The sequence below is a fragment of the Propithecus coquereli genome, unplaced genomic scaffold (assembly GCF_000956105.1).
Source record: "Propithecus coquereli isolate 6110/MARCELLA unplaced genomic scaffold, Pcoq_1.0 Scaffold1, whole genome shotgun sequence".
NCBI classification, from domain to species: Eukaryota; Metazoa; Chordata; class Mammalia; order Primates; family Indriidae; genus Propithecus; species Propithecus coquereli.
In genome coordinates, this window is record NW_012133857.1 from 11,012,446 (window position 1) to 11,024,694 (window position 12,249).

At 45.8% G+C, this 12,249-nt stretch overlaps 1 protein-coding gene across 3 annotated transcripts in view; it reads left to right on the plus strand.

Moving 5' to 3' along the window:
- Positions 1–12,249, plus strand: part of DHX30 (DEAH (Asp-Glu-Ala-His) box helicase 30) — a 44,636-nt gene that overhangs the window by 18,150 nt on the left and 14,237 nt on the right. Inside the window, exons 4-6 of one of the 3 annotated variants that reach the window (XM_012662453.1) lie at positions 1,447–1,542; positions 9,021–9,151; positions 9,774–9,884. In XM_012662453.1, the coding sequence (XP_012517907.1) occupies positions 1,447–1,542; positions 9,021–9,151; positions 9,774–9,884 (338 nt within the window). Of the gene's footprint in view, positions 1–1,446; positions 1,543–6,930; positions 7,222–8,032; positions 8,081–9,020; positions 9,152–9,773; positions 9,885–12,249 lie in introns of those variants that run through there. The other 2 variants (XM_012662376.1, XM_012662523.1) reach the window with 2 other exon arrangements.

Genomic DNA, 12,249 nt, shown 5'->3' on the forward strand with positions numbered 1-12,249 from the left:
ACAATATTGGCTTATTTTTATACTTATGTAGTCTTACCATTGTTCTTTATTTCATCATATGACTTGAATTATTGTTTAGTGTCCTTTCATTTCAGTCTGAAGGTCTCTCTTTAGAATTTCTCACAGATGGTTCTAATAATCATGAACTCTCTCAGCCCTTGCTTGTCTGGGAATTTCTTAATTTTTACTTTTTTTAAAGGACAGTTTTGCTAGGTATAAAATTTTTGATTGACAATTATTCTTTCAGCACTTTAAATACTGAATGTCATCCCACTGTTTCTGACCTTCATGGTCTCTGATGTGAAATTAGCTGTTAATTTCATTGAGTATCCCTTTTACTTGACAAATCATTTCTCTTTTAACTGCTTTTAAGATTTTTACTTTCAACAGTTTGATTATAGTTTGTCTTGGTACGACTCAGTGTGAGTTTATCCTTCTTGGAACTTATTTGGCTTCTTGGACTTTTCTTTTTGTCTGTGTATAAATTCAACTAAATGTCTATGTCACTTGGTTTCATCCTGAAGAACTTCCTTCAGTATTTCTCATAAGGTGGATCTGCAGGCAACGGATGCTCTCAGTTTTTATCTATGAAAGTTTTTATTTTGTTTTCACTTTTTTATAGGTAACTCTTTTGGGAGGTGTGCCTGGGAATAGAACAAGAGTGTAGGGAGATAGCTGAATGGTGCTGTGGCTTTAATTTCAAAGTTTTTATTTTGTTTTCATAATAATTTGTTTAATTTGTTTCATAATAAAACATTGTGGCCCCAAGGAAAAAAAAATTTTTTTCTAGTGTGGCAGTCAGTGTGTTAAAAATATATTTTGTACGTCACTGATAGGTAGTTAGTCTCCAAATGAATGGAAATATTTGGAATGGCAAGTTGTTCAGTTTTAGAAAGAGGGAGAAGGCTGGTAGGTGTGGATCTGGTTTTAGCTCCCAAGCTGGACCCTAATAGCCAGAATGAGTCACTGTCTTTGCCCAGTTGTTAGAGTGAAAGAGTAATTTGAGGTTTGTTGGCTGAGGTGCCCATAGTAAATGCTTAGCTACCATAAGTGGAAGACAGATGATCCTTTGGTCTACGTGGTACTGTGGCATTCAGTTTTTAACTGCTGTCCTGTCTCATCCTCACAATTTGACTATAGAGAAATATATAAGATGGGTGTTAAGCTTATAGAGGGTAGCTAAGGGAATAGGAAGAGTTGAGAGCTTTTCTGAAAGCCAAGAAGGGCTCTCTATAAGGCTATAATGTATTACATCTGTGTAAGGCAATTGCTTTCTTCCTGTGTGGCATTGTTAGCACTGTTCCTCAGAACCTGAGACAGATTCCCAATGGTGTCCAGCAGCCCTGCTGCCCAGAGCTCACAGAGGCTCAGGGGTGAGTCAGTTCAGGGGTCTGTAACTGTGAGGGGTGAGAACATGTTGCCTTGATGCCCTGTCTCTTTCCCCAGATCGGGCCCAACACAGGCAGCGTCAGTGCAAACTTCCCCCACCCCGCCTTCCACCCATGTGTGTCAACCCTGCCCCTGGAGGGACCATCTCTCGAGGTAAGGGAGGAGCCATGCCTCCAGCAACAGCTTGGTCCAGGGTCTATGGGGAGGCGGGCGGCAGTGGGAGCCCTGGTGCCAGGGCCATGGGCCTCTGGAAAGTGAGTGGGAAGGGGTGGGGTTAGCAGAGCTCTTGGAGCCCTGAGGGAGACAGTATTTGGAAAGGTCTGGGTTTTTTTCGTGATCCTTCATCACATGGCTTGGACCCTACAGTCCTCTTGGGCCTCCTTGTGTGGCTTGGAATAAAGCCTAGGCTCAGTCTGGGTATTCAGCACCAGCATGGCAAATCTGCAGGGCTTGGGTCTTCTAGGCTTCTAGGAAGTCCCTGGCTCAGGTGGCTCAGAGAGCAAAGTGCTTGTAGCAGGGCCAGAACAGAGAGCCCTGACTCAGCCCACTGCTCTCCATCTTGGAGGCTTTGGGAATACTCAGCAGATCACTTCCCTATCTCCCTTCCTGCACCTCAAAGCACTTTACTGACATCAAAATGTGCCTCTCAGTCCATTTGGCAAGGTGGGCTGTCCCTTTGATTGTAGACAATGTTAGAGCACCCAGATAAGTGACAGCTTGCCTCAGGTCCCACTGGTACACAGGGACAGGGCCAGTAATAGGACCCAGGGAAGCATCTCTGCACAGGAGTGTGTCCTCTCCTCCCTCAGACTTAGATCTTTTCCAGGTCTGCTAAGGCTAGTGCTCCTGGTGGCCTTTTTGACCTGATAGCTGCTCTTCTCTGCTTCATAGGCTATCTACCTAGCAGAAAGAGCACTGTTTTAGGTCATAGAGTTTTTGCCTCACCTGGAGACAGCATGTCTTCTCTAGACTGTCTGTAAAGTGCTTTGAAGGTCAAGAGCTCAGGAAGGGCACAGGGAGCACAGAGCAGCTCAGTTTCTGTGGCACATGCTGCTGCCATGTTCCCAGGCAGTTTTCACGAGCACTGCCCTCCTGCTGCAGTGGCCCTGACTACCGACAACAGTATAGAAATAAGTACTTCCAGCCCCTCTGACCATTTGACTTAGGTTTTAAAGAAATGCCACCCCCCCCTACCGTTACCAAAACAAGAGTTGATTGCCCTTTTTTTTTTTCTTTCTTAAAATGCCCTGTAACTCGAAAAGGCTGAACGTTAACATTTCCAACATGGCAGGTGAGTGGCTCTGAGAGTGTCAGATGTGCTGTGGCTAAGCTTGAAGATGGTTAGTTGGGGTTAACCAGGCAGCTGGCTAGGTAGTGCCTCCTTGAGCACATGCAGAGGAGAATGCTGATCATGGGATGGGCAGTTGCCCCTTTGGGGCAGTCCCACAGGTACCATGCTCTTTTTCCCTGGAGGAGCACAGACCCCTGAGCTGTGAGTCTCTCCTCACAGCTGCACCTCCAGAAGGCATCCATGGGTGTGTGCATCTTTGCGCGCACGCGCTCTCTCTCTCTCTCTCTCTCTCTCTCTCTCTCTCTCTCTCTCTCTCTTAGCTAGAAGCAACAGAACTCTTAGCCCTCGTATTACTATTAGGCCTTTCTGCCATGCTTTCTAATTCCCTAGGCTTTGCTGGTGCTTCTGTCCATACAGGGAGGTGTGTGTGGCAGAAACAGTCTCTCTGGTGTTCAAATAAGGAAAACAGTGCTCAGAAAATAGTGTCCACTTGTATCAATCACAGTGCTCATCAGAGTCAGTTTTGGAATTGAAAAACAATATCACCTCCTTTCCCACCTGCTTACCCCGCACTCTCCTGTCAGCCTCTTACTGAGGCCTCCTTCCAAGTTAAAGGGTGAATAAATCAAGAAACTCACCTCTAAGTGTCCTCTGTGAATCTTCCCCACTCACACAGATTTGAGACATAGAGTGCTAGAAAGCAACATGGGATAACACTTCCCTCTGGCAGGATCTAGGGGGCCACAAAACCAATCTTTTCTGTCCATTCCCTCATACAAACTCTTCTTGATATGGTGGTTTATCTCAAGGGACCCGAGGCTTTACATATGTGGGAGAGAAAGCTGTGAGGACAGGTGACCTGGTAGGGTGGTCAGGGTGCCTACCTGGCCCCTTAGCTCCTCTTAACATCCTTTCTTGCCATTTTGAACATCTATAAAATATCTAACTATGGTTAAGTTGCCAGATGTTGGCTGAGACCCCCAGTTGGTTCAGGTGTTGGTGGTCCCTTCCACTTTCCCTCCAGAAATTCTCTGGTATGCCCCAAAGCCTGAACTCTCTTAGGCTTTCTCCTGTCGCCTTTTCCTGGGGTCTCCAAAGTTTGGGTTCCTAAAATCTCCTCCTCTGTATTCAGCAGTTCTTCACACCTTAATTCCATCCTACTAGATATAGTTGTTTAGCATGTTTAGTATGTGATGTCATGCCTGATCCAGAAGTATTCAGAGAGAGATCTCAGAGCCAGTAAACCCTTTCTTTTTTCAGAACTTCCCTCCTTTTTCACAGGCAAAGGAGTCGACTTGCATCCAAAAACATGGAAGAGAAGGCTTAATGTTGGTGGAAAGGAAAAGGGGCATGCCAGAGCCCCTGAAACTTTCTTTAGGGTCCTTTAGAGCAGGGCTTGGCAAACTTTTTTTTTTTTCTTTTATTTCAGCATATTATGGGGGTACAGATGTTTAGGTTATGTATGTTGCCCTTGCCTCTCCACTCCCCTGCAAGTCCGAGTTTCAAGGCAAACTTTTTTTATAAGGGTCAGACAGTAAATATTTTAGGCTGCGAGGGCCAAATGCTTTCTGTTGCAGTTTTTTACTCTGCCATTATAACTTGAAAGTAGTCATAGGTAATAACTAACATAACAAAATAATAAACTAATGAGCATGGCTACACTCCAGTAAAACTCTATAACAGACAGTGGGCTGGATTTGGTCTGCAGGCTATAGTTTGCCAACTCCTGTTCTAGACCAGAAGGGTTCCAAGTGCTGGTGTAAAGAGTTACCTTCATTTTACAAGAGTCAGTGAGGTTTGTGGAGGTGAAATATTTGCTCAGGGGACTCTAGCTGTTAGAACCCGGTTGAAGTAAATGAAATAGGAAAAGGGAACAGAGAGCTCCCTAAAAACCAACTAACTGGTTGGCATAACTTGATCTTTTTTTTAAATTTTAGCCTATAATTGAGCCTAATCACTTGATTTTTTTACATAAAATTTCAAAGATCTCTTTGAAATATATTTTCTAAAACAGAGAAAATAGTATAATGAACCCCCATGTACCTGTCACCCAGCTGAACAATTAAGAAGTTATGGCCAATTTAGCTTTGTATATATCTCTTCACTTTGGCCCCTTTGGAAGCAAATCCAGGAAATCATAGCATTTCAACCTTATGCTAAGTGGTTGTCAGAGTAGAGTGCTATACTGAGGGCTTCCTATAGTGTCTTGAGGGGTCAGGCCCTGCTTTCCAGGTGTGGTCTTTCTAGGATGTTGTCTCTTTAGCTTTCAGACACCACAGTTTTCGAAGTTTTTTTCTCAGCCATTGCTGCCACTACCAGGCCTGGTAAGCTTCTGGATTTTTTTGAGGCATTTGGGCTGCTAACAATCCTTAAAAACTACTCCTGAAGCTGGGTGGATAGCAAGGCTTTTGGCCAATTAATGTGCTACCTGGCCAAATGCAAAGCCCTTAGAGAGTCATGTTCTACAACCCCAATATGGATGCTCTGGTTAGGGGTGTTTAATACAGATGGTGTCCCCTGGTGGCAATTGCTGTGTCAGACATTTGCTGCCAAAGCCACCTTTCCGTTTTGCCCCTTTCCTGGTAAAAACCTTCTGAAGAGTAAATGGAGGAGCTAGAGCCGAAGCCTCACCACCCTGCCCAGGTCTGTCTCCAAGGGACATGTCCTCTATCGCCTCAGATCTCAGAGGGCAGGGGCTTTTCTAACAAAGCACTCTGCAAGGCCTTTTTCTAAATATTCTCATTTGGTCCTAACCACAGCTATACAAAATGAGTAGAGCAAGTTTGTCCTAATTTTCCCAGTTGATGAAATTGCCCAAGGTTCCCAGCTGGCAGGTGGTAGAGTTGAGACTAAGCCCAAATATTAGGACTCAAATCCCATGTTCTTTCCACAGGCCAGTAGTTCCTAGAATGTGGTCCCAGATCAGCAGCCTTAGCATCACCTGGGAACTTGTCCCCCACTTCCCTACCTGGGAGCATATATTCAGGTTTCCCTGAATATATACACTCCCTGGAAATGTGTTAAAACATATACAGATTCTCAGGCCCCACGCCAGACATAATGAACAAAAAACTGGGGGTGGCACCCAGCAATGTTTTTTTTTGTTTTTTTTGAGGCAGGGTCTCGGTCTGTTGTCTGGGGTAGAGTGCAGTGGTGTCATCATAGCTCACTGCAGCCTCGGATTCCTGGGCTCAAGCGATCCTCAGGAGTAGCTGGGACTACAGGTGCACACCCCCATGCCCGGCTAATGTTTCTATTTTTTGTAGAGACAAGATCTCACCATATTGCTCAAGCTGGTCTCAAACTTCTGGCCACAAGCGATCCTCCTAAAATGCTAGGATTACAGGCCTGAGCCATTGTGCCCAGCCCAGCAATGTGTTTCAACAAGCCCTCCAGGGAATGATAGGAGTCAGATCTAGAATTGTAAAACAAACAAACAAACAAACAAACATATCCCTTCCTCCCAGCTTACCCCCAGCTACACCGCCAACCTCTGACCAAGGTCTTCTTCCAAGAGACTGAGACCTTGAGGTTCCTTACTCTGCAGTGTCACTGCCCACAACATGCAGAGTCAGTCTGATTCCCAGCTGACCCAGAGCCCTCCTCCTCAAGGTCATAAGAGGCCGAAGAGGACTGAGCCTGGCTAAGATCCAAGCATAGTAGTTTGGAAATGGAATTCCAACTGGCTTTTTTTTTTTCTTTTGACATGGGGTCTTGCTATGTTGCACAGGCTGATCTTGAACTCCTGGCCTCAAGTGATCCTCCTGCCTGGGCCTACCGAATAGCTGGAATTACAGGTGTGGGCCACCACGACCGGCTCCATCTGGCTTTCAAACAAGTAAAGTAGGAACAGCATTTTCACTGCTGGACCAACTCAGTTCTTGGCACAGTGTCCAAAGTTGGATGTTTTCACCTTCCACACCAATCCTGGCGATTAAATCTGGTTAAGAGGTTTTCTCTGTCCCGGCTCCAGATTCTTCACCAGGTTTAATTTGTAAGCCATTAAATAAGATTGGGATGCAAATTTGCTAGAGGCATGTGAGAGGTATTTATGAACTATTGGTAGGATCTAGCGGGAACTAGGTTCATTTCCTTAGATGGATATTGAGCTAAGACCTAGCACCATTTCTCCCCTCAAAACCCCATTCCCTCCTGCCTCAGATCCAGAAGACAAGTACAAGGGTTTGTATATACTGGGCAGCGATTTCAGCAGGGTCCAAGCCCCCGGGGTCCGCCGGCCGGCAGGGGGCGCGCGGCGCTCGGATCCGCCTCTCCCGCTCTCCTCGTCGGGTCCTTGCAGCGCTTTGGGGCCGCAGGGATCGGCGGGAGCGAGATGGCGGCGGTCAGGAGGCTCATGGTGCTGGCTGCCGGCGTTTCTCCGCGCCTGCGGCCACCAGGTCCCCGCGCTGCTGGGCGACAGGGACGCTCGCGCGGCCTCTCGTCAGGCTGCGCCTGCCCCGACCGCACCAAAGAGGCCGCCGAGGCCGAATCGGGGATGGCCCCCGGCGGGACCGGGGAAGGCGACGGTAGCATGGTGAACGGTGAGGGCGGGGGCGGACGGTCCTCTACGCCCTTGACTCCCGGGGATGGCAGAGTTAGGGGCGCAGACCGGGATTGACAGTGGCGGGCTGGGGCCCTCTCTCCGGTAGTGGCCGAGACCGCCATCCGCTGGCGGGCCGCGGCCCTGCCGTTTATAAAGCTCAGCGTGGCACAGGCCCAAATGGACCACCAGAGTGCCTGCACCCGGCAAGAATGGGTGAGGGGTGCGGGACCTCGAAGGAGTGGGGAAAATGGGTAAAAGTCCAACTCCTGGCAGATTTGTGGACAAGTGTTAGAGTATCCAGGTTGAGCACACCCTCATCAGTGTGGGAAGTAGCCCCAAATATGCCTGGGACTTCAGGATCTCAAGTAGAGACAGAATGACTTCTCTGGTGGACTCCAGTTTTGTGCCTCATGAATAGTGCAGAGAATGGAACTGGTGAGAGCGTCCCTACCCATCAAAAGATGAACAGAGAGAGCCAGCCTCCACCTACCTTATAGAACTGAAGGGAGTCTCAGTGCACATCTGTTGTTATCCCTGCAGGTCTAAGTAGGCTGATTAAAGTTGGGCTCCTCTGTGGCATCAACCCCCCTTGAGTCTACTTAGATACTCTTTCCTAACTGGTTGCTTCTTAGTTGTTTTACAAATTATCATTTAGAGGGAGACAGTACCAGGCATCCTCCATCCTTTCTAGTTTACACAGGAGTCTCACCCAAGGAAACACAGTCTCAAACCAGGCAGCAGGGTTACATCAGAACTGGAGGAGCTTTTTCAAAATATGGAGCCTTCCCCACCATCGCTGCCATTCTCAGGTGCCCTATGGGGAACAGGATGTCCAGTGCTGTGAAAAAGCTTCCCAGGTGATTATGATGCACACAGGTACACATGTGCGTGTATACAGGTTCTACTTTGGAGCTGCCAGAGACTGGGGTGGAGAATGAAATGGCCTCTTATCTCCTCCACAGGTCTTTGGCCCTGTGTCTCTTGAAGGGCCACTCTGGTGTTTTAGGGCCCTTCATTTTGTATCTTGCAGGCCTCTTAATGGCCTTGCCAAGCCCTGTGTTTAGCACAAGCTGCCTCTAGGTGGATATCTCACCCATTTGTGCTCTGAGATTGATACAAAGAACAAGTGAAAGAAGTGAGATACCTGTCATTGTACATGATACATCCTTTCTCCCCTTAACTCCAGAGAACTTGAGGGAGGAATAGCTCATGCATATGTCTTGGCTCTAGAGGTCTTTAATAATTCCCTACACATAGTCTGGCTCTATGGAGGCCTTCTGCAGAGTGCTTAGGTACAGTTAAGAGGTGGGACCTGGTATTCAGACTCTGGATCTCATCACTGAGCTACATGGGGCCAATCCTCCCTTTTGTGTGTCTTACTTTAAGAAGGGCCTTGCATTGTCTCTATCCCCAGTTTGTGTGTGTGGTGAATTATTGTTTTGTTTTTTTTTGTTTAGTGTCTTCTTTCAGACATCAGACTAGGGGGGTTTATTGACCATCCAGGCCTCTGTGGCTGATGTATTTTATCAGGATCTTGGGTGGGAAAGAGGATGCTGGCTAGTTCCCTTCTGTGGTATGTGGGTCATTGTCTCTTCTCCTTCAGGAGATGGTTGTGCTCTGGTCTCTCCCCTGTAAACCATAAAGCCATTCCTCTCTCCTTTTCTAAGATGTTCCTGGGTGGTTTGGGATCATGGGCCAACATCCTCAGAATCCAGCCCAGGGTTGCCTTGATACACACCCCATGGAGTTTTTAAAAGAAAAAGAACAGCTATAATGTTTTTGTTCTTATTTTCTTAGCTTCTAGGGACCTATTAAAAGAATTCCCACAGCCCAAAAACCTTCTCAACAGTGTGATTGGAAGAGCCCTCGGTATCTCACATGCAAAAGACAAACTAGTCTATGTGCACACCAACGGACCGAAGAAAAAGGTAACTCTGCTGGTAGCAAGGAGAAATATTGGTCTGGCTCAGAAAGGAGACTGGCTGCCCTTTTCTTTCTTTATTGTCAAGAAGGCTATAGAATGGGTTTTCTGAATTAAAAAAGTGAGCAGAGACTCTCAGAGCAAAGCTGTGTTTCAAGAACAGCCAGAAACACATGCCTGGTTTAGGGAAAGGGAACACAGGGGAGATGACATGAGGAGTTCTCATCTTGTCTGAGACAGGCCCCTACACTAATTCCTGATTTTGGTCTCCTGTCAATAAACTAGGACTGCAGAGGATTAGAACTGATGATTAGAATTCCTATTCCTAGAGTCTTACAGATCCTGGGACTCACAGAAGCACGCAGTGGGTCTTGTTCTCTGGCTAGGACATGGCACCTTGAAGAAGCAAAGCAACTTGAGATGGAATGAATAAATTGAAGTGAGAGAGTTAGAGCTTTATAAGGAGTTAATGATGGGGTTGGGGGTTCTGTCCTGCACTCTTAACTCTGAGCCTAGCACATTGCTGCTGTGAGTGAGGTCCACAGTTTTGCTGTTGATGCTCCATGTGATTTGTAGCAATTTTGTAGTCTGGAGAGGCAAGGGTCCTGATTCTCTCTTCTCTTCCTCAGAAAGTCACCCTACACATAAAATGGCCCAAGAGTGTGGAGGTAGAAGGCTATGGCAGCAAGAAGATCGACGCTGAGCGGCAGGCTGCAGCTGCTGCCTGCCAGCTGTTCAAGGTGACCGTTACCTAGCAAAAACCATGCAGACCTCCCTCCTGGGAAACTCCTTGCCCCATGCTCTGATAGTCTTTCTGGCACCAGCTGCATCTTGGTAGGGTGTGGTGTTCATCCACTTGCCTGTCCTGAGCCCTTCCCACTTCCTGATTCCTTGTTGTTCAGCCAGTGAAAATAGATTTATTATTATTATTATTTTTTGCCACTGTGGTTATTTACTTCCTGTGGTTTCAAAAACCCCTTTGTGAAAGGAACCCCTTTATGAAGAACTTCCTGTGTATAGCGTGATGTATATATTTCCACTTTGGTTTCTGCTTTTCTTTTCCCTGTAGCCACATAGTCCTCTCTTACTTGTAATGAAAGCATGATCATTGCTTCTCTCACTTTGCAGTGGTTGGGCATGTGGTGTTTTCAGGTCTCTGGTTACTCAGCATTTGCTAGACCTTGGTGTTGCCTGTCAACCTTTCTCTCCATCCTTACTTGAGACTCCCTTTGTGGCTGTGCCAACCTTGAATCTTCCTCAGGTTCCTAGGTCTTCACCTCTTCTCTGACAAGAAAAAAGCCATAGGACACATTTCCTCAGCTTCTCTCCCACTCATGGTCTCTAGGCTTTTACTATCCCTGCCTCCTCCCTGCATTTGAAGATGAAAAGTCCCTCTTGTTATCCTCGGCTCCCATACTACCCATCTCTTTTCTCTGTTGTTTTTGTCTGTCTGTTCTCCATCTCCTTTCTCACCCTTTTGTTTAATTTTCAAATTCTTCCTCTTCTGATTCTTTTCTGTAGGCCTCAAAAAGTTCTGATCTCTTCCCTTGGCTCTGATCCACTGCAAACAGCTCTCTGTACTTGTGGTTTGCATTTTCTCTACTCTGGTGTTACAGCCATCTTCATGGCCTCTGGTTACCTTTGCTCGCCACAGTGCCTGGCCTGCAGCAGCGGTCACCAGGTTATTGTTGAGTGACTGGGACAATCCTCTACCTGACTTAACAGCCTTTTCTCTGTCCTCACTCTACTTAAGTGTTCTGTGGCTTTGGCACTGCTAGGGGTCTTTTCCTACTTCTTCTTTCTCTCTAGGTCACTCTTGAGCTTCTCTTCCTCTTCAACTCTCTAAAACATCTCTCTTTTTTCTCTCTACCCCTTTACCTGGGAATCATCTCTTACAGATTCAACCATTCTGTGTTTAATGTCTCAAAAATCTCCATCTCCTATAGGGTAGCTCTACCTCAGTGGTTTTCAACCAGGGGTGATTTTGCCCCCCCAGGGGATATTTAATTCTTTTTTAAATTGTTTTTATTTGGTGTGTACGATATGATGTTTTTATCCACACACAGTAAAATGAATACTGAAGTTAAGCAAATTAACATATCCGTCACCTTACATAGTTATCTTTTTGTGTGTGTGGTAAGAGCGCTTAAAATCTACTCTTAGCAAATTTCCGTTGTACGATACAATATTATTAATTGTAATCCTTATGTTGTACATGAGATATTAAGACTTATTCATTCTATATATTTGTAACTTTGTACACTTGGACCTCCATCTCCCTATTCCTCTTCCCTTCCTGCCTCTGGTAACCACCAACTCTACTCTGTTTTTATGTATTTGACTTTTTTTAGATTCTGCATATGAGATTATATGATATTTTTCTTCTGTGTCTGGCTTATTTTACTTAGCATGATGACTTCCAGGTTTATCCATGTTGTCTCAAATCGTGGGATCTCCTCCTTTTTAAAGGCTGAATAGTATACTATTGTGTATATGTATGACAATTTCTTTGCCAATTCATCCATTGACAGACATGTAGGTTGTTTCCATACCTTGGATATTGTAAATAATGCTGTGTGATGAATGTTGGAGTGCAGATATCTCTGTGAGTGCTGATTTCGTTTCCTTTGGGTATATACCTAGGAGAGATATTGCTGGGTTATATGGTAGTTATATTTTTAATTTTTTGAACCCCTGTACTATTTTCCATAATAGCTGTACCAATTTACATTCCCACTAGCAATGTACAAGGGTTCCCTTTTCTGCACACCCTCTCTAACATTTGTTATTGCTCATCTTTTTTTTTTCACTTTTTTTTATTTTTATTTCAGCATATTATGGGGGTACAGATGTTTAAGTTATGTATGTTGCCCTTGCCCTCTCCCCCCCAAGTTCGAGCTTCAAGCGTGTCCATCCCTCAGATGGTGTGCATTGCACTCTTTGTGTATGCATATACCTGTCCCCTCCTCCCCCCTGCCCCCTCCTCCCTGCCCGACATCCAATAGATGTTATTCTTATGTGTGCACTTATGTGTTGATCAGTTAATACCAATTTGATGGTGAGTACACGTGGTGCTTGTTTTTCCATTCTTGGGATACTTCACTT